The sequence below is a fragment of the Aedes aegypti genome, chromosome 2 (assembly GCF_002204515.2).
Source record: "Aedes aegypti strain LVP_AGWG chromosome 2, AaegL5.0 Primary Assembly, whole genome shotgun sequence".
In the NCBI taxonomy this organism is placed as follows: domain Eukaryota; kingdom Metazoa; phylum Arthropoda; class Insecta; order Diptera; family Culicidae; genus Aedes; species Aedes aegypti.
Genome location: NC_035108.1, coordinates 104,951,738 through 104,978,237, shown reverse-complemented (window position 1 = coordinate 104,978,237; position 26,500 = coordinate 104,951,738). Strand labels below are relative to the sequence as shown.

Sequence of the window (26,500 nt, the reverse complement as noted above, 5' to 3'; positions counted from 1 at the left end):
CGTGACACTGCTTTCTAGGCGAGTCCTATCGCGCTCAGGTTCGCCTACCAGCATGTATTTACTTAGTTTTCGACGCATTCATAACCAGTCCGACTCTTGGTGCTTCGCGTTTCAGGCGGGTGAACAAATTTGCCACAGTTTCAAATTTTACCCCCAATAATATCCACGTCGTCGGCGAAGCAAACAAATTGTGCGGATCTCGTGAAAATCGTGTCTCGTAAGTCTGGCTCTCCGCATTATATAGTAATAGTGCCGAGCATGGAACTTGCCTTAGCGATTGTTTTCGAGATATGGTCAGTGAATCTCAATTTGCTGTCTAGAATGATTCCCAGATCCTTAATGGAGTGAACTCATTCAAGCGGAGCATGATTCATCAAGTAATCAAATCTTATCGGTGACTGTCCACGAGTATAAGTGATTATCTTGCATTTGGAGGCATTCCCTTGCATTCCGTTGATCTGACACCACGATAATAGCTTTTCGATGTCAGCTTGAAGAACATAACGATCTAGAGTTGATTTTACCACACATTAAATTTTCAAGTCGTCTGCAAATAGCAGTTTAGAGGATTTTAAATGGTCACACACATCATTTGTAAATAGGATAAAATATGGCGGTCCCAGGTAACTTCCTTGTGGAACACCATATGTAATCTCAAAAACATTGGATGCAGAATCACGAAGCTTAAAAAAAGCCTTCCTAGAATCTCTGGTGGTTTAGACATAGCGTGCCTGAGGAACCTTATCAAAAGCTTTGGAGAGATCTACATAAACCGCATCAACTTGCTGGCGCTTCTCAACGTTTTCAACAACGGAGCTGGTAAAGGTCACCAAATTGGAAAGTGCCGCACTTGTTTTCATGAATCCGTGTTGGAATTCCGAGATCTTCGGTTGAACAGCTGGGTACAACATGTCATGCAGCAGTCTTTCGAAAGGACAGATTGGTCGATAGTAGTGATCCTTAAGTATATATTTATCTTATGAAGGATTACTAGTCGGGAGGTTATGTAATTGCATCCAATCCAAGGTTTCTAACCTCTCGATAATGGAATTGAAATCATACTTTGCGAAATTATACTCACTGCGTTCTGATGTGGGAGCCAATGGAGCAGATTGACTCTCAAGTGTCAAAACTAGTGGCTTGTGATGACGATCAACTTTCAGCATAGCAGACGGCGGTTCAAACATTTCCATCGAATCTGTGGCACTAACAAAAACCAAGTCGAGCAGCTTTCTGTTATCGTTGACCAAATCGTTGATTTGCTTATGCCTTGTCGACAGCAAGGAATCGACAACAACTAGCTCGCCATGCTTCCACTCCTCCGGGAGCTGTTCCGTTTCCCAGAATTTGACTATCAGCCGATGCAGACAAGCGGCCAACCTCTCTGGGCCTATCTTGATGAGTTTGGCTCCGATATCATCCATTGCAGCCCGCGCGGCATTCTTCTCTTCTAAAACCTCAGGACCTCTCCTCGTCAAACCAATCGTTTCTGGCTCTATCGATTAAAACGTGGTCGATTTACAATTCTGTCTGCTGAGATGATCTTCAGGTGTACCGATGCGGGAGGCTGTGCTGGAAATAGATGCTACGAATGTCCATGTTCGTGGTGGTGGCAACATCGATTAGTCGTAGGCCGTTCTCGTTAGTCAGCCGGTGGGCGCTAAACTTTCTAATCGTCGGTCTGAACTCCTCTCCTGGCCAACCTGAGCGTTTCAAATCTCCCATGATGATCTTCACGTCGTGGCTTGAGCAGCGGTCGTACTTGCGTTTCGAGCTGCGCGTAAAATGCGTCCTTGTCATAATCAGTGCTTCCGGAGTGAGGGCTATACACATTTATGATGCTGAAGTTGAAGAACCGACCTATGATCCTCAACATCCACATTCTCTCACCCGATCACGCGCCTTTGCATATCACTCATCGCTATAAAGGCTGTTCCCAGCTCACGTCTGTTGCCGCAGTTCTGGTAGATGGTATGGTTATCTCTAAACGTTCGCACCATTTCTCCTGTCCAGCACACCTCCTGCAGCGATAAGATTCCGAAACCGCGGACTTTCAGTACATCGGGAGTATGCGTGTACTTCCGATGAAGTGGAGATATTTTGCAGTTCCACGTATCGAGCTTCCAATCGCTAGTCCAGTTCCGTCGCTGTGGTCTTTGCCGATTGTTCCGGTCCGTATTCTCGTTGACGTTCCTGATGTATTTTTACGGGTGGCTTGCAGGGCCTGACACCAACCCCCTAGACCGCCCCTGACATGGGGAACAGATGCTGTTGTGAGCCGCTCCTAACATGAAGTATAGACGGTCCAGGTTTGCAGGAGCAAACCCCCCTTCCCTGTCAACACACGACCAAAGTTCCCACCGGGATCTTCCCAAAGGTTGCTCGTACCACGGCCAGTACCACAAAGAGCTAGGGATAGGAGTTGCTGAGCAGGAAGCTAAGGACCACGCAAAGAGATATATTTTATTTCTGCAAGTACGCGAGTTACTGCAAAGAAACGAGTTGTGTGAAATTATGATGGACATGGAACACGGTTTTCCGGCGAAGCTAATTATTGTGCTCTGCAAGATAAATCCACGTAATACGATTATCTGAAAATGTCGATATACCGTCGCAGTGATAATGAAAATCACCAAATGTTTCAGATTTAGTAAACTTGAAACATTTGTTTAAAAAGACACCGACACGTTAATGCTTCCAGTGGACGATTTGTCCTTTGAAGGAAGCACCACACTAGACAACGGACTAGCATGCAACGCCCAGTGGCACAGTCGGAAGACATTCCTCACGAAAAGTTTTCCGGTCTGCAGCGGGGATCGAACCCACACTCCTTAACACGATGCGGCTAAATGCCTGGAGACACTAACCGCACGGCTACGAAGCCCACATTTGCGTCCTTGATGAATGAAAAAATCCAAGCCTACTTGAATTTTGACGTTGCGATTGAATTGCGCGCATATCTTCTGCGCGTTACCGCCGCCGCTGGATGTGGATTTAAAATGAGCGCCGCAATAGACTGATTCGTACAACGTTGGAAGGATCGAAACCAACCCGCATAGTAAAATACAAATCGCCTTATTATCCAAACATTAAATATCTTTTACCCATTAATGTTAGTCTATCACAAACGGTTACTTTTTTGTTGAACAATATTGTTAATTTTGTTGAGGAATAGATTCTCGTGCACATTTTGAACGTGGAAAAATAAATACTCACACGTCAGTTTCTATGGCACTTTAATAGAAGCACGCAACTTGCATTCAATGTACAATCCAACATAATGCGTTACATGTGAGTTACTTGTTGGTTTTGTAAGCTACGACGCCATCCAATATATGGCAAACATGGTGGGAGAATATTTTGGTGTGACAAAATTATTTAAGTGTGAGTCTATTAGAGGGCAAAATCCTCAATATAGTACCCTAAATTGAGAACGGTTAAAAGCTATTTGAGTAATGCATGCCAAATGCTGACAATACATTATGCTGTTCATGTGTTGTAAAATTATTTGGGAATGCTAGCTCGTGACAAATAGTGGCAATGTGAAATTACCTTTTGTCGAACGGTTTGTGCTTAAATTTGAGCACAAACCGTTCGACAAAAGATAATTTCACATTGCCACTATTTGTCACGAGCTAGTCGTCCACATGCATTTTACTATATGAAACCGATATTGAACAATTTGACAAACTGTAGAATACATTGGTATTTGTAAGCTACACTTCAAAAAAATAACATGAACTACGCAAGTTCCCAAACACTTCATTCTATTTTTTCTTCTCACAGCTCGATAAATTTGTTTACAAAATGAGCATTTTTGTGTAATTTAATAAAATGATCCCTATTTACGGACCGCAAAAGGAAGCAAGTAAGATAGATTTATATTAAAAAAAAAGTTAAATTAGCACCGGCCTTATCGAAAAATTTTCTAGCGTGTTTGCCTTCGTGGTCGTTGTGCTACTGTCACAAATCGGATCAAAACAAGCAAAAATTTGTTTCGGATCAGATCTAAACGGAAAAATCAAAAAAGTTTTCCTTCGATTCTGTTCCGATGCGTATCCCAGTCGGATGAATACCAATGCCATTTGTTAATGGAATCACCTTCCCTCTACCGTATACTAAGGTAAGATAAACTTTTCACTAATATAAATTACCTAATGATTTATCTTGCAATTCTCTCATATTGCAGCCTGAACTCCAGCCCACATCAAAAAATCAAGCGCCGTGAGAAGATTTCCATCCCCGAGAACGTCAATATGCGGCCTCACCACTCGGACACAAAAGGGACAAGCCGAATGTAAATGCTGCGAGCGAAGTGTGGGCACGACAGTATGGGCCGAAAAATTGTGCTAAAGGAATAGTGTACGGATGAGTGCATACTTCTGCGCAGTTAATTATTCAAGTATTTAAGAATGTATACTGCTTCGCGACTAAAAACGGGTGAACCTGTGGGAAATTTCAATAGATTTTGAATTTTGTATGAGCTGTAACAACTTAAGGACACCTACCCACCCCCTTCAGCGTTATTTAATTTGTGAATGGGCCCTTACGCGCACTATAGAGGTCCCCAAGCAAACTGCCACGAACACCAACGCACAATCAATCTTACACAAGTCGATTTCCTCAGAATGAAAAGGTATCGATGTTTGTTTGACGTTATTGAGCTTTCGGTCAACAGCAGGCCAACATGGAAGTAGTTGTTTTACAGCAATTCTGTTTATATTTGGATTCTCACAGCAAACAAAAGCAATGTTGTGACAGTTCGCACAGCAAACAAAGAAAATTTTGTCAACATTGCACTACTACGCAGGCAACTGGATTGGTCTATTAAGAATCGAGTTGCGACGTGGCGATGCTGGTCAAAAATCAAACCTCGCACGTTGGTTAACCCGTTTTTTAACGCGAAGCAGTACATAAGCATTTTAAAATTATACTCAGTCACAATTATATAACAGATATGCATACGCACCCTTAGGTAATACTACGAAAACTTATTATATATTCAAATAAATATATCTAAATAGAAATACATAATAACAACTAAAGCTAAATGGTTTTAAGCAATAATACGTAATAATTTGTTAATTTATTTCAAATAAGACAATGAAACAAGTGATACATGTGCTATAAATTAACTTCTGAATTCAGCCCTTAAGTGTAGTTCTTTAATTTCATTAGCTTCGTGATTGCATGAGCAACTGAATTAGCTGTTTTAATTGAAGTTATATTTGTCCACACGCATTTACTTGTTTTATTGTTTCTTATTAAATGTACTGAGTCGTCAAATATTCTCTTATGGTTCAACAACAAGAGCACAGTATGGTGGATGGTTAAAATACCATTACACACCATAAATCAATAATTACACATACATTGTTAGCATTCAGTCCAATAAATAGTTAAACAGTTCTCAAACTGTTTGCGTTACATTAAATTCAGCAAAATATGGATAATATATCTACTATTCAGCAAACTGTAATCGAAAAATTTTGTTCGGGAAAATTGGCGTTTTCAAATGGTTACCGTCAAACGGGGTGACTTGCAACACTTTTCAACTTCAATCAACCAAAATCATGATCTAAACATCATCTAAAAATCTAAATTCCTTTTAGAACTTTTAATGGCCGGCCCACCTACAGAAAGGGATGACAGGAAATTGAATCGAATGATTTTGTCATTTAAAAAGTCATCAAAAAGGTGAATTTTTTAAAATGTCCTTATGCGGGGTGACTTGCAACACTTAATGCTAATCTAATTTTTGCCAACAAAATGTTGATATTTTTTATTAGTCACACTTGTTAAGTATTGTTATTCATGTATTTAAAGCATTCGAAACAGTACAAGAGCATTTTGAATAACTTTTTGTGAGAAAATAATTGAGCTATTTTTGTATGGGAAAAAGATGTGTTAAATTATCAAGGTTCAATACCTTAACTAAACAATATTTTTAATGAGTGTTTGTTGCTGATTGATGAATTATTACTCTTTTGATTATAAAATAGACCTAACACAAAAGTTTTTCACTTTTATAAAACTCTAAATTGCTTAGAAATAAAGTGTTGCAAGTCACCCCGCATAGGTACATCTTTATAAAAATGATTTTTAATAAAAACTTGTTGCTACAATTTCGTAAAATAAAATTCGTCATATTATCATTTATTAGCTATAGAAATACCAGGTAGAGTATTACTTTTGTAAATTAAATCTATCTCATGTTCTTAGGTCACGATTTTGAACCTTTACCAAGTATCAGTTTCAAGACATTTTAAAGAATCATGTTTAATGTATAAAAATATTTATGATAACAGCTTTAATCGTGACTCTTAATTGAATTGTGAGTCAAATGTATTGAAGAACCGATTTGAAACGAATTTTCTTTTGAAATTTGTGTTTTATAGCGAAATTTAGTTGTAAATTACAATGTGTTGCAAGTCACCCCGCCGTTGCAAGTCACCCCGTTTGACGGTACATAACTTAACCGCCCATTCCCCACATTGTAATTTGTCCAATTACCATTCATCAAACTATCAAAACCGTTCGTGGTAGGGTAAACTTATTGTTATTTTGGATGTTTTGGGAAATTCTACAAATATTGTCGCAAATGATTGTGGATGATCTGGGAAACTGTACGAATATGGTTCGTATTTATGCGGGAAGTACCGTCAAACGGGGTGACTTGCAACACTTTTCAACTTCAATCAACCAAAATCATGATCTAAACATCATCTAAAAATCTAAATTCCTTTTAGAACTTTTAATGGCCGGCCCACCTACAGAAAGGGATGACAGGAAATTGAATCGAATGATTTTGTCATTTAAAAAGTCATCAAAAAGGTGAATTTTTTAAAATGTCCTTATGCGGGGTGACTTGCAACACTTAATGCTAATCTAATTTTTGCCAACAAAATGTTGATATTTTTTATTAGTCACACTTGTTAAGTATTGTTATTCATGTATTTAAAGCATTCGAAACAGTACAAGAGCATTTTGAATAACTTTTTGTGAGAAAATAATTGAGCTATTTTTGTATGGGAAAAAGATGTGTTAAATTATCAAGGTTCAATACCTTAACTAAACAATATTTTTAATGAGTGTTTGTTGCTGATTGATGAATTATTACTCTTTTGATTATAAAATAGACCTAACACAAAAGTTTTTCACTTTTATAAAACTCTAAATTGCTTAGAAATAAAGTGTTGCAAGTCACCCCGCATAGGTACATCTTTATAAAAATGATTTTTAATAAAAACTTGTTGCTACAATTTCGTAAAATAAAATTCGTCATATTATCATTTATTAGCTATAGAAATACCAGGTAGAGTATTACTTTTGTAAATTAAATCTATCTCATGTTCTTAGGTCACGATTTTGAACCTTTACCAAGTATCAGTTTCAAGACATTTTAAAGAATCATGTTTAATGTATAAAAATATTTATGATAACAGCTTTAATCGTGACTCTTAATTGAATTGTGAGTCAAATGTATTGAAGAACCGATTTGAAACGAATTTTCTTTTGAAATTTGTGTTTTATAGCGAAATTTAGTTGTAAATTACAATGTGTTGCAAGTCACCCCGCCGTTGCAAGTCACCCCGTTTGACGGTACAGTAAAATTTTGTTCGTTGCACTATCTTTAGGTGGGCTTCATTTAATTGGACTCCCCTTAGGTGGGCTACAGCCCAACGTATTTTGACAGCTACTAAAGGTACGCTGCATTTTTTTGTATCTTACACGAAAATACTCACACAGATAAAATAGTTATGAAAATTAGCCGGATTTGTACTGAAATCGGAATATAAATTCAGTTTATTCAATTGGCTTGTTTAGTGGTATCAATCTATAGCTGTCAATATACTTAGGGCTACAGCCCACTTTAAACGAAGACAAACGTCACTTTTGACATAAAGCTCGATTTATCAATGTTGGTAGCCCTGAATTTCTATTTCTATTGTATTCAATATTTTGACAGCTAAAAGCCCGATTAGTGAAAGTCTTTCACTAGGTGGGCTACAGGTATAGTGCAACGAACGAATGTTGACTGTATACCGGTTGCTGATGAGATTCCAACATCCTTCGTAACCTTAGACGGATTGAAGCAGGGCGATGCACTTTCAAACCTATTGTTCAACATAACGTTAGAAGGAGCATTAGGGACAGCTTGCGTGCATAGGAACGGAACTTTCAGCACATGTTCGTGTATGCTCCTTGGTTTTGCGGACGATATCGACATAATCGAAAACTTTCGGTTGTAGTCAACATTGTAGCAGATTTTTCAAAACAAATCGTAGATGAATTTCAGAATATGAAAAAAACTGGTAGAACTCAAAATTTAAAAACAAATACTGTTCCCAATATTTATCATTATAACAACAGTTATATATTTTTTGCTGTTTGTGTTTGTAAAGATAACCCAGCTTTAAATTTTATTTTCATCAGATCCAGAGTTGCATAAAACTATCAATATCCATTGCGAACTATCAATATCACTTTGATCTGACAACCGACAGCAGTGATGTGACATCCCAGACAACCAAAGGTACGTATAACGAGATCATCTGGAGGCTTTGTATGTGCAAAATTTCACTTAGGCGGCATCCATTTATTACGTAACGCTGAAATTGGAAATTTTCGACCCCCTCCCCCCCCTCCGTAACGCTTTTTGTATGGGAATTTTAAAATTTTTGTATGAGTCGTAACGCTTGAGCCTACCCCATCCCCCCCCTTCGAGCGTTACGTAATTGGTGGATGCCGCCTTATAAGATGTCGCGAAAAAGTACAAATGAACTCAGAAAAAATGCGTTTTATGCGAGGAAGCTCATCAATCTGACGATTTTATTCACCGTGTTTTGCGGGTTTGATGTACAGTGAATCCACAATTAAGAATCACCCACAATTTATGAATCAGCTGCCTTTAAATGACAAAATAACAGTAAAAAATAGCACAAAACATCACGGAAACATTTTCGCTTATAATTTAATTTGAGTAAAATTGTTTACGTGATGTTTTGTGTTGATTTTTGTTGTTATTTTGTCATTTAAAGTCAGCTGATTCATAAATTGTGGACGATTCTTAATTGTGGATCCACTGTAATTTGTATGAATTAACGAGTTATTACGTGAACTTTCATGCGACTTCTGGTTGTCTGGGATCGCACTCTAGATCATAATCACTACAGAATGAGTGATCACGTGGTAGTTATCCATCATGAATATCGTACTGATAAATTGCCATTTTATTTACTCAATTTAAGGCTAAACTTAAACCAAACCATCAGTGATATCCATAGTCTATCGCCATCAATGCACTGGTGATGGAGTAGACAGCATGATGTTGATATGGTATGAAATGATCTGAATTGTATCGCAGTCGGCCTGTACAAATCAGAAAATTTCTAGCGTTGATAGTGACAGCAAGCAACTCTGATCAGATCACGAAAATAATGCCTTTAGTGGCTTTTTGTTGCAAACAGTGACTACCTATTTGTAACAAAAAGTCACTAAAGCCACTTTTTTCGTGATCTGATGAAAGTAAACTTTAAAGCTGGGTAAAACCAGGTCGGAAAAAGTAAAAAAGTGATCTTGTCACTTAAAAGTGACTTGCTACCAGGCCAGTAGAGAGGTTAACCCTCTAAGCCCTGGGATAAACCTTTTATTTTCAATCGACCAGTGATCCGAAACAAGTTTAGCCAAATTCAGTTTTCACTACGATCGATGAGTTAAACTTCCTGCGAGTGGGTATGTTTAGGTCTGGCATGTTTTTCAGTCTGAAATAATTGTTTCCTAGTCACATTGCACAGTGGTCCAGGAATCAGTTTTACGCGGAAAGATGCATTTTGAGCTTTAGAATGAAACATTAGACAAAAACGGTCTTCTACAAAGTTGTTTGTATAAGTTAAGCCCTTTGTTTGGTGTTATTGAAAATTAGGGTAGACCACATTTTCATAGAAATTGTGTAACTAACTTTCTTATTTGTAGAAATTATATTATACATGTTTCAGCAAAGTTATAGACCATTCAATTTCAAGCAACTTTGCCAAAAAAAGTTTTTTTGTATCTCTTAAATTGACCGATTTAGAGCTTTTTTCCTGCAGTGACATAGGGTGGTCCGAACAAAACTGGTTTTCTGGCTCTAGAGTTCTCAATTCAAACTTCTCATCAAAGTAGTCTATGAGACACTTTTAGAGCTTTAAAAAATGCGTAATTTGGTGAGTGAAGAAACTCGCTATCTCCTTCCATTTAGGAGTTATTGTTGTTTTTCTCTCAAAAACATGCCTACTTTGATTGTGAATATTTATGATTGGGGCAAACATAAAAAATATCTTTTGACGGCATTCAAAAGACAAAATAAAATTGTACATTATGTCAAAAAATGACAGATGTGTTATTTTTGTAACTCGAATAGAAAGCCTTGAAAAACAAAAGATTTTAAGCAGAAAAACTTTAATAACTTTTGAACTAAAATAGATAGGGTAGGTGTACCAGTTATGGCCATAGTGGTTCCCTATTTCGCCATACGTGATAACTTGAATGTCTCCACATTTTGAAAAGTTTTTTTTTTTTTAGCGGTAAGATATAGGATATATCTTGATGTTAAAACATTCAAAAAGATTAAAAATGCGAAAGTCATCGAAATTTCGTATATGGCCAAATAGGGAACCACTATGGCCATAACTGGTACACTTTCCCTATCAACAATCTTTTTGCATGAAAATTTGCGTTTTGTTAAGTTCTTAAAGTCGTTCATAGACCGCTTTGACGAGAAATCTGAAATAAGAAAGATAGGGCTCTAAAACTATTTTGAAGATTTTCATGGTATGTATTTCTTTATTATTTTGCATTTTGAGCATGAAAATGAAATTTTAGACAAAAATGATCTTCTACAAAATTGTTTCTAAAAATGTAAGCTTTCATATTGTGTCATTTGAAACTAGGGTGGTCCACAATATCACACATATCATATAATCAACTTTTTTATTTGCAAAAATACTGGTATATGCTCTCAGGCAAAGCGGTAGAACTTGAAATTTTGATCAACTTTGCCAAAAAAAAGTTTTTCTGTAGCTCAAAATTTGACCAATCTAGAGCATTTTTTCCTAATCATCGCAGGGTGGTCCAACCAAATCAGTTTTTCAACTCTAGTTTTATTAATATTATTTTCTCGTCAAAGTCGTCTATAAACGACTTTTAGAACTTAACAAAACGCAAATTTTCATGCAAAAAGATTGTTGATATCTATTTTAGTTCAAAGGTTATTAAAGTTTTTGTGATAAAAAATATTTGACTTTCAAGACGTTTTATTAGAGTTACAAAAATAACACATCTGTCATTTTTTGATATAATATACAATTTCATTTTGTCTTTTGAATGCCGTCAAAAGATATTTTTTATGTTTGCCCCAATCAGAAATATTCACAATCAAAGTAGGCATGTTTTTGAGAGAAAACCAACAATAACTCCTAAATGGAAGGAGATAGCGAGTTTCTTCACTCACCAAATTACGCATTTTTCAAAGCTCTAAAAGTGTCTCATAGACTACTTTGATGAGAAATTTGAATTGAAAACTCTAGAGCCAGAAAACCAGTTTTGTTCGGACCACCCTATGTCACCGTAGGGAAAAAGCTCTAAATCAGTCAATTTAAGAGATACAAAAAAACTTTTTTTGGCAAAGTTGCTTGGAATTGAATGGTCTATAACTTTGCTGAAGCATGTATAATATAATTTCTACAAATAAGAAAGTTAGTTACACAATTTCTATGAAAATGTGGTCCACCCTAATTTTCAATAACACCAAACAAAGGGCTTAACTTATACAAACAACTTTGTAGAAGACCGTTTTTGTCTAATGTTTCATTCTAAAGCTCAAAATGCATCTTTCCGCGTAAAACTGATTCCTGGACCATATTGCATTGTCAACAACTTGGCCCAATATATGGCTTAGGGGTCGTCCATAAACCATGTGGTCATTTTTAGGGGGGAAGGGGGTTCTGTTCTGGCCAATGACCATGGTGCATACATTTTTTTTGAATTTTTGAATGGACAAATGACCACAAGGGTGGAGGGGGGGTATCTAGAATAAAAAAAAAGTCCACGTGGTTAATGGACAGCCCCTTATTGATTACCTTGATCAAAGGAAAGGAGACACTTCAAACTACAAATTAATCCAATGGGACTATACTTATGGTGGGTAGACTATGTAACGTAAATGTTTAAGTTGGCAACACTAGGCTGTAGATTGTGTTTTGAATGAATGAATTGTTCGGAGTGTTATATCTAAATAAAGGATTTGAATAATCCACGATCGCCTTAGCGGCTGATCCCAACTCACCTTGAACCGTTGACAATCATACAGGTGGACACCACATGGTACGGGTAGAACATGCTCGAGAAGACAAACTGCGAAATGCTGGAGAAGTAGATGCGTCCCTCCCTCTCCCGGATCAGGTACTTGCTGGCCAGGTAGGTCGCCGAGCTGGCCACAACCATACAGCCCAGATCGCACAACAACCTGGGCACGAATCCGCTGAAGAAGCCGAAGATGCCCTCCTGCGACCAAATCTCCCGGATCGACGCCCACAGTCCGGTGTAGATCTTCTCCCGCCCGACGAACTGGGCCATCATGCGAATCGAAATGACGTGGAATGGTTGCGAAATGGCAACACCGGCCGCGTGCACCACCAGATTACGTTTCAGCTGCTTCTTGAACTGCTCGTCCAGCAGTCGGTCTTCTTCCTCCGTATCAACGGAAGCCCCTCGATCTTCCTTGCCCTTACGCTTCGAGTCCGAGTCCTTGACGACCTCCAAGTTCAGCTCGTCGGCAATCTTTTCGCTGAAGTGCGCACTCAGCAGGTTGCCGATGATCTTAGCACTTAGCCCCCGGAAGCACCCGTAGAAGCCGTCGACATGCTTGATATAGGCCGCTGTAACAGATAATGTTAAAAAACCGGCTCTAATCTTATACCAGAGAGAACTTACCATACTGGAACACGTTCGGCAGAACCATGGTAGGTCTTCCCAGTAGCGTACGTCCCGGGACGGGAGTAATAGGCTCAAATCCAATCTATTTCAAAAGGGACGTTAATTACCTATGTGATTCTAAGCAGTTTGATGTTTTATGAATTCTACATTGTTTAACCTGGATGTTGATTGTTTTCGGTAAATTGATTCCTAAATCTCAGATGTACCGTGCACCCCCGCTAATTTGAACAGTATCTCATGGAAACCATCGGGATTAACCTTTCATTTGAACTTCTAATTACCCTACAAATAACAAAAAATCGTACCTCTGGTTACACATTTGGCTGTTTTGTTTTGATTCTGGGTTCCGTTTCTCAACGTTCCATTCAACTTTACTCTGTTCCATAAACTAAGGGGCCTATTTTGTAAATCGAGCAGATCCATGTGACTCGTCTGTATTGTCGATCAAAGCAAGCATGCATATTTCAGATGTCACACGTCGACTCCCATAGTAATCCAGTCACTTAGAGTGACAACTGTCGAAAAACTCGAGTGACAGAGCTGAGTCGAGCAAATTTTTCGGTCGACAGTGACTCCAGTCGAGTCATTTTGATCGACTCGACTTATAAAATAGACCCCTAAATGACGAACCATTTGAACCATTTTTAATCTGAACGATGTGCAGATTAGCGGGGTACAAATTAAAAAGTGTTCAGATTAAATGTGGTAAATCCAACGAAGGTGCCCGGTATATCTGTAATCACCTTGCGACATCCTTATAATGGAAAAAAATGGGTTTGGCTTTCATTTTTAACAAAACTAATCTCATTTGGGTTTATTCTACGACTGGTGTGAGGTGCGAATTGTCGGTGTCGTGTAGCGAGGTGACAATTCTCGACTCGAGTGAAGTGACTCGCCGTGTAAATCAAATGAAGAGTCACTTCGCTCGAGTCGAGAATTGTCACCTCGCTATACGAGATCGACAATTCTCACGTCACCAAACTCGTAGAATAGACCCAATTTTTTTATATTTGTTATGGAAAAGTTGACGTTAATATTACCCAAAATGCTTCGGAACGACAAAAATCTTATGTTTGAATAAAGTGCTTGCTGAACTTTCATGGAAACCGCCATTTTCATGCCAAACTGATCCGTCTTACCCCGGTGGGCGTGCTTACCCCGCCTTCCCCTATATATAGTCGTCACGGCACCTCCGGTGCTACAATCACTGTTATTATCAAACAAAAATAGCCATCAAAACTTCTATCGCCAAATGTTCTATATGGTAAAAAAAACTTTCTTTCCAGGTTGCTTCAAAAAAGTGTACAAGATGTTTTTCTGTAAACAGTCCCATTGTTTACGTTCCAAATCAACCCGGGCAATATTCCGCTCCCATATAAAAAAGGTCCACAGCGTTGTAGAAAGGTTTTCAATAAGAATTCCACCACTTGCTAAGCTTAAAAGGGTCCATTAGCATTCGTCTTCCGGTAAAAGTTTTTGTGATAAGTACCATCAGTGCACCAGATTCCGCTCATTTAAAGGAAGTTATGAGTTCAAATGTTTATTATAAAATAACTATTGTGTCAATCAATACTATTTTTATGCCACTATGCGGCTCCAAGTATAAGTAAAAAAGAATTTGAAAAACTTTTTTTTTTAATATTTAATTGCATTTGTTATTGCATCTAAGTATTCCTATTCCCGCTCCCGGTTAACTGATTTCGTGACGAACTTACTAAAATGCATTATTTCGATTTTCTTTATTTATACTGATATTATTTTATGGTCGAACCATAGCTACTACTGCAATAAAGAAGGCTGTATACTAAAATCGACATTTATTTAAAATTTGTTTATTTTTTGGCATGAGCGGTTATTGGAACACTCAAAAATACATAGTGTTCCAATAATCGCTCACTAGGTAGTGTGTTTTCAATATAAAGAAATATTGTATTAAATGAAAATAATGTCAGACGACTTCATTCGAATGTAGTTAATATTGCTAGGATATATCCGTGCGAAAATTATTGGTTTTTGACACGAAAAATTAATTTTTACACTAGTGAGCGGATATAGGGGCATTGAGCTCTCGCCAAGCGGTGTCACGAACACATGCGCAAATTTGCTGGTTGAAAATACTGCCATTTGATTTTGCTGGGAGCAGCTGATCTTTGTTTATATTTTCAACCAGCAATCTATAAGTAGTGTTGGTGACATGTAACGTGTATGTACACGAGCGCAGAAACCACTATGAGCGGATACTGGTGCACTGATGGTACAATAGTAAAGAATGGGTTTCATTCAACCTGAGGCTTGCTTAGCAGAAGCAAAATGTCAATGCTATAAAAGAAGCCTCAATCCCGTGAAACAGGGCTGGTAGCAAGTCACTTGTTAGTGACTTGGTCACTTTTTTTGACCTGGTCACTTTAAAGTTACTATTTCCAAGAAAAAGTCACTAAAGTCACTTTTTTTTCTGGAAAATGGTCACTAAAGTCACTTTTTTCATAATGAAATTTTATATTCTGGGCTGGGTTAGCTTTTCAAACACAAACAGATAGAAATATATATTTGTTATCACAAAGACAATTATATTGTGTTTTGGGAATCAAAGCGTCAAAATTCTTGACTCAAGAAAAGTATGGACTCCCGGCTAACTTTCTGGAAGTATTCAAGTCAATATTCCGTAGACATTTCCAACGGAAAATGTAAAAATTTTCTGGGAAAAGTTTTGGAGAAGATTCTGGCAAAAATTAGAAAGCAACTCTGGGATGAATTTTCTGTCCGAAATATTTTACAAAATTTTGGCAAAAACCAAGACTAATATCTCATCTGAGTAATCTACGGCTTTAGAAGAACTCCTAGACCAGCTTTCTATTTGAGCATCTTCAAAACTGCTCCGGAAGATAAGCCACAGACGGCTAGGAATTGCATTAAAAAATCTGACTTTGTCAGAAACTTGTCCAGGACTTCAATAGCTAGTACTTATTTTGCTTGAAGTCATTTCAGAAATTACATTCGAAATTCCAAAAAATAAACAATACATTTTCCATTGATTTACTCTTGACACTGATTTTTTACACAGCTTTGTTAAACTATTTATATACAAAAACACGTTTCTGTAATGAATTTTTGAACATTGTTGGAAGATAATAATTATTCAATAGTGAGATCAGTAGCGATTACCTATCGTCAAATCCACCTTTTCATTAATTTCAGCCACAAATATGCGATTTCCATCGGTTACTATTTGCTTTGTAATCTAAGCATCAAAAAATAGTAATTTTCAAGGTCGTAGATCAGATAAAACGTGAGGTTATGAGTCGCCACTGAGTGATGATTATTTTCAGTAATTTATTTATTGAAACGTTCAATTGAAATATAGATATTTGAAGTAAGCATGCAATCATATTCTAATTCTTTATGCGGAACATTCATCTAATTGTTTATTTGGGAGAAATGGTTACATTTTACAGACATTATGTCACAAATTTAGCATGAGTTTCTATTTTGGGCCCATTCATAAATTTCATAACGCTGAAGGGGGACGTGGGTATCCTAATGATGTTACAAGCGTTACAAGGGATTGGGTGGGTGGTTGTCCAAAATGGCCAATTTCAGCGTTATGAAATAAATGAATGAGCCCTTTTCGTTTGGTTTTGAACCTTGAATTCTCTCAGGATTTTTTCAGAATGTTTTACGATTTTCGCCACAATTTTGTCTGCAACCAAACATTTTACCTCGATTTATTATTGTTTTGCATCTCTACTTCAAAATCTTCAATGAATTTTCACCAGAATGATCCTCATTAACAGGAATTTTGCTAAAAATTCTATCACGAGTTTGTTTATCAGAGTTCATGTATTTGTTTTATTTTGTTATTTTTTTGACTGAAATCAGAAATTCAACATAGCACCTGGTACCCCCGTTGGTTTGACCACATTTAATCTGAACACTTTTTAATCTGTACCCCGCTAATTTGTACATCGTTCAGATTAAAAATGGTTCAAACGTCATTTAGCTCATTAACGGAGTAAAGTGAAATGGAACGCTGTGGAAAGGAATGCAGAATCAAAACAAAACAGCCAAAGGGGTAACCAGAAGCACGATTCTAGGGTGACTAAATGTTCAAACTAAAAATGAACCCCGATGATTGCAAGTGGTGCCGTTCAAATTAGCGGGGGTGCACGGTAACCTATATTTAGCTAATGTTCGTCTCGTAAAAAAAGGATACATGAAAACTCAAATGTACCATCTTTTTGATTATTTAAGCATGACAATCAAGCAGTGCTGCCACAAGTACAGATGTATCTGGAAAGGTACAGATTTTTTTTATAGTTTTTGATACAGATTCTGTACGGTACAGATTACAGATTTTCACAAAAAAGTACAGATTGGTACAGATTTTTGGAATTGGCAATTTTGTGACACACAATCCAAAAGATTCGTGGAAATTTGGATTTCATTTTCACAAAACTGTAATTGAAAGATACAATTTCCAAAGATTTGAGTAATAATTTTAATACAATTGAAATTATTACAATAAAAACTTTGTTAAATTTCCAAGTTTATCAGGATTTTAAGAGTTCTTTCAACAATTTATGTTGGATGTTTTACAGATTTTGGGTACAGATTTTTAGAATCGCTGGTACAGATAAAAAAGATTTTTGAGCCTTCGGTACAGATAGATATGTGGCAACACTGCAATCAAGTCTTATCTTGGACAGATTACTCTTGAGAAAGATTTGAGATTAGTGCAGTCCACTACATTCTAAATTCGCTTAGTATGTAGATTGATTAACTCCTCTACAAGCAACTACATTTTTTACCATAAAAACATTCAAATCGCTATAACTTTTTTGTTTCTCAATATTTTTGTACCATTTTTTAAAAAGTTCTAAAAAAACTCTCCTATTTTCAGATTTGTATGGATTTGAAGATATATCGATGTGCCTTGGGGAACCGACATTCCCCTTATTAATTTTTTTTGGCCACCATTTTGTTTTGGTCAATTTATCAAAAAATTAAAATATGAGCTGTACAATGTTAGATAATGAGGAGTTTCTCCGCAAAAAAAAAAAATCATACAAATCGGTTGAGTCGTCTCCAAGCAATCTTAAAATTAGAATATGGTGTGTTTTGAAGTTTTCAAGATCCTCCTTCGGCCAGAGTGGTATCACAAACAAAAATGCTCGTATCTCAAAATCGGTTGCACCAAATCGTTTCATTTCTTCAGACACCATCCACAGACTCGTATTAAATTGTTTCAAAAAATGAACAACCGAACACGAGAAAAAAATCTGTAGCCTAAAATATTACCGTGGGCTATAACTACGCTTCGGTCCCCCAAGGAATTTGGGAATATCACTGGATCCAGACGACCAATGAATAAAATCGACACTTATTTCAAAAATAGAAGTGTAAAAAGCTTGTAAAAAAATGGTGCTCACAAAAAAAAATATCGCAATATGGATACTTTTCTGTTGTAAGAAATTGATGGTGCTAGTAGAGGGGTAAATATACACGCAAAACGTATTTTCATTTCTAGGTATTTTCTGATACGAATGCACCATCTAAATGGTGTAAAGTATCGTAAAAAAAATCCAGCCATTTGTATGACTAACACTTGTTATTTTCAAGTCACTTTTTGGTCACTTTTCTATCATTTTGGTCACTAAAGTCACTATTATTTTGCTATCTGACTGCTACCAGCCCTGCCGTGAAAATGAAGAGAAGCGTATTGCCTCGTTGGGGCGTATTACACCGTGTTACCCTATACATATTTTACACCTCTGGGCAGATTAAAAAAAAACAATCCATAGACAAAATTTTGAGGCGTAAGTGTCAAATAAGGACTGTTTATTTTATAAAGTGAACACCTTGTGCATGCTGTATCTTCTTAATTTATCAATGAAATTTCAATCGGTTTTCTGTACATCGTTCGACTAGTATTGTACAATGTTGTAATACTAAAATATTCTCCAAAATAATTTAATTGCACACGAATATGGAACAACGTTTAGTACGGTCTATTTTTTGAGGTTATCAAATTCAATGATTGTTAGAAATTGGCTGGAAAATTCGACAATCTATATTTTTTATTTTCGAAAAAGGCTTGTTCTTCGAAAGTAACATCAATCAGAAGCCTGATGGAAAAAATCAAGTTATTTTTGGAGCAACAATTTACCAGATATAATAAAATCATTTTTCCCCGATATTTTTGGAGAAAAATATTTTAAATTTGAAGGGAACTGATATGAACGTGGTAGTGGCCGCACGTTCTGACGGAAGTGCTAATATAGTATTAATATAAAAATCACTAACGCCTTCAGAGAGTCACTTGATTAGATTAGTCGCTACGTCACATTTGAAGCACAATAGAAAAACAATTGCTTTATTTTTAGAAGACTTTTCAAAGCAGAATGACAATTATCAAAATTGGCAACACTGTGGTAAAAAAATTGATTTTATTTTCCATATATTATTTTCATAATATGTTATTCTGAGATTAGCAATTGAAATATTCGGAGAAAAACGTATACAATTTGCCGTAGATCGATAAATATGCGTACATGATTTTAAAAGTATGAGGCTTTTTAGTAAAACGACCATAAATAGTAAAATTTATACTTAAGACTGCGGTATAAACTCGCGATTTAGTTCTTGTTTATACAAATAAAGTTTCTTTAGTAATCTTAACTAGTTTTGAACACGCTTTTAACTTTTCTCTTTTGCTGGGAGTGAAAGGATGGTCTATCAACAAATTTAGACATAAATGGATAAATCACTAATGTTACCTAATGTCAGTGAATGGTGGAATATAATTCATTTCTTTAAAGCTACACTATTAGTAGAATAATAAAGGATACAAAAATACAATTCTTTCATAAAAATGAAGTTTTTTGTTTTGCGAAAAATAATATTGAACTTTGACAATCAGCTTTTCTTAGGAGTTTTTGGAAAAACGATTTAGCTCTTCAACCAAAAGCATATTTTCATAGCAATGTAGAATAATAGTTGAACGATGCACAGAAAATCGATTACGATTTTATCAATAAATAAAAAAGATACATCATAAACAAAGTGTCTACTTTATAAAATGAACAGTCCTTACGTTGATTTTCAATTCATTAACAATGTATTTCAATACCGGAAATCGGTTTGGATAGGGTGTCTACTCATTTACAGGAATCAAATTCCATGATATTTCCAGGTTTTTTTCCATGTTTTCAAAATAATTCCAGGTTTAAGAAATACGCTAACTTCCGATAGATAAAAAAGCTTGTGACTATGTTTTACCAAAAGTTTTGTGACTATGTTTTACAATAAAATTAACGTTTACTGTTTTTCTTCTAAATTGTGTTCAAAAAGTCGAATCATGATTTGATTTTCCATCGATTTTCGTAAGACATCCTTCAAAACATCCGTTTAAAACTTCTTCAAAAATTAAACCAGAGGTTTCTCCAAAGATGCCACCAGGGACTTCTCTAAGGATATCTCCAGGAATTACTCAGAGTTTTCTTTAGGAATTCCTACGGCAATTCTTTAAGATTTCTCAAGGAAATCTTCAAAGATTTGTCCAACTATTCTTCCAGGATGCTTTTCAGGCATTTCACCATGGAAAAGTGAATTGATTTTTTTTTAAATTGAGAAAATTTTCAAGGGGGTTCGTGAGGTATTTCTAAAGCAAATTTTAAAGTAGCCTCTGATGAAACTTGTGAAAGTTTTTACGAGCCACCAAAAGAGGATCTTAATGATGGAACACAGGGTCGAATTTGATGAAATCGAAATAGATTGGGAAAATCCAAAGCTTATCAAAAGTGTAAGAAAAGCTTCTCACCTTAACGCCTGGGAATCAATGTTCATCAGCAACAACCATGGACCGCTGATGAATGAAGACGATCCCCCCATCGTATCGTGTATGTTTGATCTGGTGAACACGACACTTTACTAGTAGTTTTTCTACTACTCGCAGGTAGCTAAAGCTGGAAGGATACGCTGGGCAGGGCATGTTGCAAGAATGCCGGACAACAACCCTGTAAAGATGGTGCTACGAATCCGGTCGTTGAAGTGCTCGAGAATTGAGAATTTCCTGGAGCAAATTCTGAGAAATTTCTCAAGATATTCTTTGAAAAATTGCTGTGAAAATATCTGGAAGTATTGGTAGAGGAACCTCTAGAAGAATTTCTGGAACGATACCTGTAGAAGTCCCCAAAAGTATTCCAGATGAAATCTCTAAAGAAACCACTTGTCCCTGAAGCTATTGCACGAGAAATCTGAGATGAAATTTTTGAAGAATCAGTTAAAAAGTCGCATGACAGCCTCTGAAGGTTTTTCTGGAGCCTGCGTAATTTTGCATCAGAAATCATTGTAAGCAAAATATGCAAAAAAGAGACTTTAGAGACCATTTTGGTTGTCTTTAGTCGTTCCAGTTCAAACTTTTGAACGAGGGATCAAGTAGGCGAGCGAGCTGAAAATTGAACGCGAAATGACAGTTTTCATTGGCATGGCAGACACACGACTTATTTCAATGTTGCGAAGTTTTGCAAAGATGTTAGGAAACATTTAAGGTGCCATATACTTGTAACGATTGGAATTCAATATGTTATGATGTAGTGTTTTTCGGGTTTTTAACTTCGATGTGCATTTTGATGTGAACGGTCTCAATTCAAAATCAATTTTCTAGTTTTTTTTTAATTCAAATAATTCTAAAAATCGTGCATGGAGATATATGAATCCGTTAGTGATCTAATATTATTCATGAAATTCAATCATGTCTTGGAAAGTCGATAAAATTTCATATCCGAAAATTCTCTGATAATTGCAGGTTTTTTTCAGGTAATAGACACCTTGGGAATGTTTCCTATTTCATAATTCATTCAATTTTATAACAACTTATCATATTTAACTGATTATGTGCCGGCTCAAGTGCTATAAGGCATTACAGAGCCGATTTAACCATTCTCAATAGTTTGAAGATCTCAAGTTTTGGGACCCAAAAACGTTGCAGCGCTAAACCGACAGCTACCCAGCAAGACCATGCAAAGGATCATGGATTCGATTCCCGCTGGTCAAGAACCTTCTAGTTATTGGAATTTTCTGGACTTCAAGTATATTCATGTTTGCCTCTCTCCATCTTCGACATCGACCCACGCTCTCCAGAAGCGTGAAGATCTTTTGGTGCACCTGGTCAATCCACCAAGCTCGTTGCACCTTCTGGTTCCGACCGAATTCAAAGCGAACACCATCTTTACAGGACTGTTATCCGGCATTCTTGCAACACGCCCTGCCCAGCGTATCCTTCCAGCTTTGGCCACCTTCTGGATACTGCGTTCACCGTAGAGCCGGGCGAGCTCGTGGTTCATCCTTCAACGCCACACACCGTTCTCCAGCACGCCGCCGAAGATCGTCCTAAGCACCCGGCGTTCTAAAACCCCAAGAGCTTGCAAGTCTACCTCGAGCATAGTCCACGTTTCATGCCCGTAGAGGACCGGCCTTATGAGCGTTTTGTGCATCGTGCATTTGGTGCGGGGGTGAATCTTTCTTGACCGCAGTTTTTCTGGAACCCATAGTAGGCACGACTTCCAATGATGATGCGTCTCCGTATTTCCAGACTAATGTTGTTGTTGGCCTTTAGCATCCGAGGTAGTCCAAGGTTAAGTCCGGCTCTCCGCATGACACCTTCAAGCGCAACAATATTGAACAGCATGCATGAAATTCCATCACCTATTCGCAGCCGCCGGCGGGATTCGAATGAACAGAAGTGTTCGCCCTAGATCTTCTCGCAGTTTTGAACACCGTCCATCGTTACTCTAATAAAACTTGTGAGCTTCCCGGGAAAGCTGTTCTCGTTCATTATCTTTCCTAGCTCTACACGGTCAATACTGTCGTACGCCGCTTTATAATCGATGAACAGGTGATACGTAGGAGCCTGGTACTCATGGTCTTTCTAAAAGAATTTTCCGCACAGAAAAGATCTGGTCCGTTGTCGAACAGCCGTCGATGAAACCTGCTTGATAACTTCCCTCGAACTCGTTGGCTTTAGGTGAAAGACGACGGAAGATAATCTGGAATAGCACTTTGTAGGCAGCACTCAGGATAGTGATCGCACGATAGTTTTCACATTCCAGTATGTCGTCTTTTTTGTAGATGGGGCATACAACACCTTGCTTCCACACCTCCGGTAGCTGTTCCGTCTCCTAGATTCTGACTATCAGCCGATGCAGACAAGCGGACAGCCCCTCTGGGCCCGGGAGTTGGTTGGTTTGCACTGTCCGCTGTTCTGACGTAGCCATCACCTGTCCTGACCTTCAATGCCTGTGACCTCTGTGCCATTCAGGTGTTCACCGTAGTGCTGGTTTCACCTTTCGATCCCCTCGCGTCCATCCGTCAAGATGGTCCCTTCCTTATCCCAGCACATTTCAGCTCACGGCATGCAGCTTTTGCAGGATGCGTTGAGCTTGTGATAGAACTTCCGCGTTTCTTGAGAACGGTACACTAACTCCATCTTCCGGACGGCGCTTTTTGTCCCGAAATAGGCTGGTTTGCTGTTTTCGCTTCAGTCTGTATTGCAATTTTAGAGACAACTTTCCGTTCTATGGCTGAACAGAAAGCTACCGCAGCCGTCACATTAATGATTTTCACTATGCATCATCGATCGGCTGCGATGATACCTTGGAAACCACGCTAATGACTGTTGTTTTCTGCCGCGTTTCAAAGCTTGGAACTCTACAAGCATACTTTGATTAGATGGTTTTGTTCAATGATACAATGATTTTCAAGCCTGCGGTAGAACTTTGACAGCTGCGGTAGAACTTGGTGGCTATCGCAGAACGTAAAATTTTCAAAAGATCCGTAATATTGTTTCACGTTCATCCGCATACCATGCTGCAGCATTGCAGCCCGCGCTGCATTCTTCTCCTCTAAAACCTCCTGGCACTCCTCGTCACTCCGTTTCACGTATCCGACAATGCTTTCGACTGCGTTGTTAATAGCTGCTTTGATTGTCCTCCAGCAGTTCTCAAGAGGGGCCTCATCCTGCAACGCTGCCTCAAGATTCTGCGCATACGCTTACCTTAAGCAACATCTGGTTGTTTCAGTCATGCTAGATTATACCGAGGCGGGCGATGATACTTTATCATTTGCCATTAAAATAACTGCGTTTCAATCGTTTAAAAATGACACACTGCATTATGAGGACCATGGCTCAATTGTTCATCAATAACAAACAAGAAATTATTACTTAATTCTTCTCACTTATTTTGTACCAAAAATCTCCAGCCTGACATCTGACTCGGCCCCCCGAACGTTAAATCCGGCACAGTCGAAATGTTTGACAAAATTTTTACTCTAAGCCCCAGTATGGTTTCCAGAAAATATCTAAAAACATACCTGTTATTCCTTAAAGTTTCCAGGTCCTGAAGAAGGGGGTTTTGACTACCAGCCAAAAGTATGGAATCATCGATTATTATCGGAATCTTTATCTATACAACAGAAACTCATGCTCATCAGTGATAACTTTTTGATGGAGTGTTGCAATATTCAAACCTAGTGTTGCAATACATACTTGGTGAAGCGATTCCATAGTTTTGGTGGGTAGTGTAGATGGACTCAAATTCCATTATTTTATCACAAATCAACTAGGATAGGAATGATATTATGATTCCTATTATAATTGGAAAATCACAAGTTGATTGTACATTCGCTTAGAGGCGCGTACCCCTGTTATTCTGAGGGGCCCCAAATCCCCTAGCTGCTAATGAATCCCATCACAGAACATACCTGCATCAGCACTTTGGCGTACTCGAGCGGGTGCAAAGCGGTGGTCACTCCGAGCCGGAGCCCGAATCGAAGCCACTCACCGACCTCGTAATCGTTCCCGTTGTCGTCCTGTTCCGGCATTGTCGGCATTGGTGGCGAAGGGTTGCGAATACGGTCACTGGTGTGCAAGAACCCAAACCGAGGACGTTATTCTCAAGCAGCTGGTTTCTACAGCTAGTTTCCCGTTGAATTTATCCGGATTTTCACTGCGGATTACGAGCGGCTGCTGTTGCCGAACGTGAAAATTTTCTACCGTCGATTATTTTTTTCCTTTCCGAACGAACTGTCAAAGTCGGACCATCATCCGAGCAGCAGGTGCGTTGAAAAATGATGGAACGTGTTTCTGATGGTTGACTAGGGGTGTTTTCCATTTGGATTGGGTCAACAAGCGGGATTAATTTTATTCAATCGGGAAATGGGGTTTAATGGGCAATTGGGTATATATTTAGGAGCGAAAAAATTTGTTGTGCTCAAAGAGAAATATATATATGTAACAATATTTATAATAACAATATGTTGCGCAACTACACAGCCTGTTGGATGTAAGCATTGCATTAAGTCGAGTCTAGAGCGCAGTTGTTAATTACACCTATCGTTTGTCTGGTGAGTTGCACGCTTACTGTCAATGATGATGTCACGCTACACGATAAGTGTTCATCTGCAACAACCAGACAGCTCACCAATCCACCGCGAGGTGGATCGTGCTGAGTTGTTGAGTTGAAGGAGAGCGAAAGAAGGAAGGCACAAAAGTCTGTTTGACAGCTCTGCAGAAAGCGCGTGCGCACGGACAGAGCGCGTGCGCACGGAAAGAGCGCGTGCGCACGGAAAGAGCGCGTGCGCACGGAAAGAGCGCCAGTTCGGCTCGATTTGCAATGATCGGTTATTATTATTATTTTTTCGCTATTGGATATTCTATGGTTTGGTTGATCGATGTTAAAGTTTGTTTTAAAAGCAGCTCCACTTATTTTGAAACATATTGCCGTGTACAATACACAACTAATTTAATTAAAATAATTTGAAATTATAATTAGTACATATACAAAAGGGGAAGAACGTTTAGGCTGGTTGTGCATTACGATAAAATCTCTTAACATAAGCAATGCTTGTTGTTGGTTCTTGTGGAAGGATCAACATGTTCGGCTTAACGAATCTTATTTTAAATATCGAATAACACCACATGCAATTGAACAAAAAGGATGTGATTACAATAGACTTTTGATATTTTCAATTCTGAACCACCGCAAAAAAAAATATTGGGTATCAAAATTCTCCTGAGAGGGATGATGTGGGGGAGGCTCATTCTAATTAATATTGTCGTTCAATTACGGGGATAAATTAAAATTGTTATTGTTCTATACATACTTATTTATTATAATTACCTGTAAATATTGATACAGCACAATTCAAGTATTTAAATATCAAATAGCAAACATAGATATGGTCGGTGTTCAGACAGACTGAACCAAGTGTTTATTTTTCAATCGAGTAAGAAAAATGTACCCCAAACATGTGAAACATCAAAATATTATAGATATTTACTGTAATAATGGAACTTATCTATTTGATGATACATTTGTATCAAAATAACATGGAAGATTTAAAATTGATGGAGTTCTTTACGTATCCTTAGAGCTCCAAAATTCATCTAGTCTGGTCTGTCTAAACATCGACCATATGATTCTCAAAAACTCATGAGAATGGTATTTTACTCTTTGAACTGTTACTTAAT

The 26,500-nt window shown here is 37.7% G+C and overlaps 1 protein-coding gene and 1 long non-coding RNA gene across 2 annotated transcripts in view; one reads left to right on the top strand and one right to left on the bottom strand.

Moving 5' to 3' along the window:
* LOC5565994 (mitochondrial carrier homolog 2) overlaps window positions 1-25,076 on the bottom strand; it is a 32,528-nt gene extending 7,452 nt beyond the window's left edge. The window contains exons 1-3 of the mRNA XM_001650312.2: window positions 24,733-25,076; window positions 12,973-13,057; window positions 12,326-12,917 (exon numbers count right to left, since the gene is read on the bottom strand). Coding sequence (XP_001650362.2) covers window positions 12,326-12,917; window positions 12,973-13,057; window positions 24,733-24,861 — 806 coding nt within the window. The 5' untranslated portion in view covers window positions 24,862-25,076. The remainder of the gene's footprint in view (window positions 1-12,325; window positions 12,918-12,972; window positions 13,058-24,732) is intronic.
* Window positions 3,904-4,483, top strand: LOC110675878. Its single transcript, XR_002499874.1, has 2 exons — window positions 3,904-4,123; window positions 4,190-4,483. It is a non-coding gene; the product is annotated as an uncharacterized LOC110675878 (long non-coding RNA).
* Window positions 25,077-26,500: the final 1,424 nt, after the last annotated feature.